At 42.2% G+C, this 1,252-nt stretch overlaps 1 protein-coding gene across 1 annotated transcript in view; it reads left to right on the top strand.

The window, feature by feature from the left end:
• Positions 1-134: 134 nt before the first annotated feature.
• The window catches only part of chrna5 (cholinergic receptor, nicotinic, alpha 5), an 8,427-nt gene continuing 7,309 nt past the window's right edge, over positions 135-1,252 (top strand). The window contains exons 1-2 of the mRNA XM_024296385.2: positions 135-424; positions 635-775. Coding sequence (XP_024152153.1) covers positions 685-775 — 91 coding nt within the window. The 5' untranslated portion in view covers positions 135-424; positions 635-684. The remainder of the gene's footprint in view (positions 425-634; positions 776-1,252) is intronic.

Here is a 1,252-nt window from a genome sequence, read left to right as displayed (position 1 = left end):
ATAATATAATATAATATAATATAATATAATACTTATTTATGCATATGACATACAGGTGGGTGTGTTGTTACAAAAAATAAATGCAGCATCATGTCGGATAACCTGTAATACCCGTTCCTGCCTGTGATTGGAGAGCTGATTGCTCAAAGAAGGAGGAGAGGTGTGCTGTTGTAATGGAGGGGCTGTGTCAGGCTCTCTGCGATAGGGGGAGGAGGAGGAAGAGGAGGATAGGGAGATGAGGACCGGTTGCCTGCGCACGAATGGAAGAAGCAGGGAGTGCAGCAGTGTCTGCAGGAGGAGAGGAACAGAATCTGCCAGGAATGGAGGAGGACTAGAGCAGCTCTGCCGCTGTTGTCAGGGATGCCCCCTCCTAAACAACCACTGCCACACTGGATTCTGTGTTGATGGGAAACAGTCGGAACAGGTAGGAAGACGGCATCAGTATGCTCACGTGTGGAATCTGATTAACACCTCTGGGAGGCTTTTGTTAGCAAGGTGAAGGTAGAGGGCATTTGCAGTATATGCAGGGCGTTGTTTTATCTATTTAACTGATATGTGTGACGTGTAATTAGGTGTTCCTCCCACATACATGGAATATATTTTGTAATTATTCTGTGTTTTTAATCTATTCCAGCTCTGAAATGCCCACAGGACCAGCTTCCAGTATCCTATGCCAACTCTAGAATGATGCTGAGGGCAGGAGGGGCAACCATCTCAGTCATACTGCTGCTGCTTCTGCCTCTGCTGTGCTGGTGCCACCTGTGTCACTCGCTGCGTGAGTCTTTCAAAGGCTGGGGATGCCCGAAGATGCACAATGGAATCTGTTGGTTTCGTGTTAAAAATTGTCAAAGATGAAAATCACTTCTAGCAACAACTTTGAGGAAATACATACATTACATTTACGGTTTCATTGAGAAGCTGCTGAGATTAAATTGAACAGTCGGTGCAGGACTCTTTACACTAAATTGCTTTTATGTTAGATGCTTAATTTGCATTTATGCAAAACAGTGTAGATTTGTATTGCTTCATCAATGGTAGAAGTTTTAATTTCTACAGCTAAATTGTAGAATTAGTTCTTAGAAATAGTTGATAGCAGATAAAATAATTTTATCAACGGGGAAAACCCGACCTACTTTCATAACCAAAATTTGAACAAAACCATCACAAATACAGAAGTTATTTTTTTGTATAAGGATCTTAAAACAGAGGTTGTTTTCTTATGTAGCCAAACCAGACCCCATCCATCTTCCTC

This window comes from Oryzias melastigma, linkage group LG3 (genome assembly GCF_002922805.2).
Source record: "Oryzias melastigma strain HK-1 linkage group LG3, ASM292280v2, whole genome shotgun sequence".
Lineage (NCBI taxonomy): Eukaryota > Metazoa > Chordata > Actinopteri > Beloniformes > Adrianichthyidae > Oryzias > Oryzias melastigma.
The sequence above is the reverse complement of the archived record's forward strand: the minus strand, read 5'-3'. Positions and strand labels throughout refer to the sequence as shown.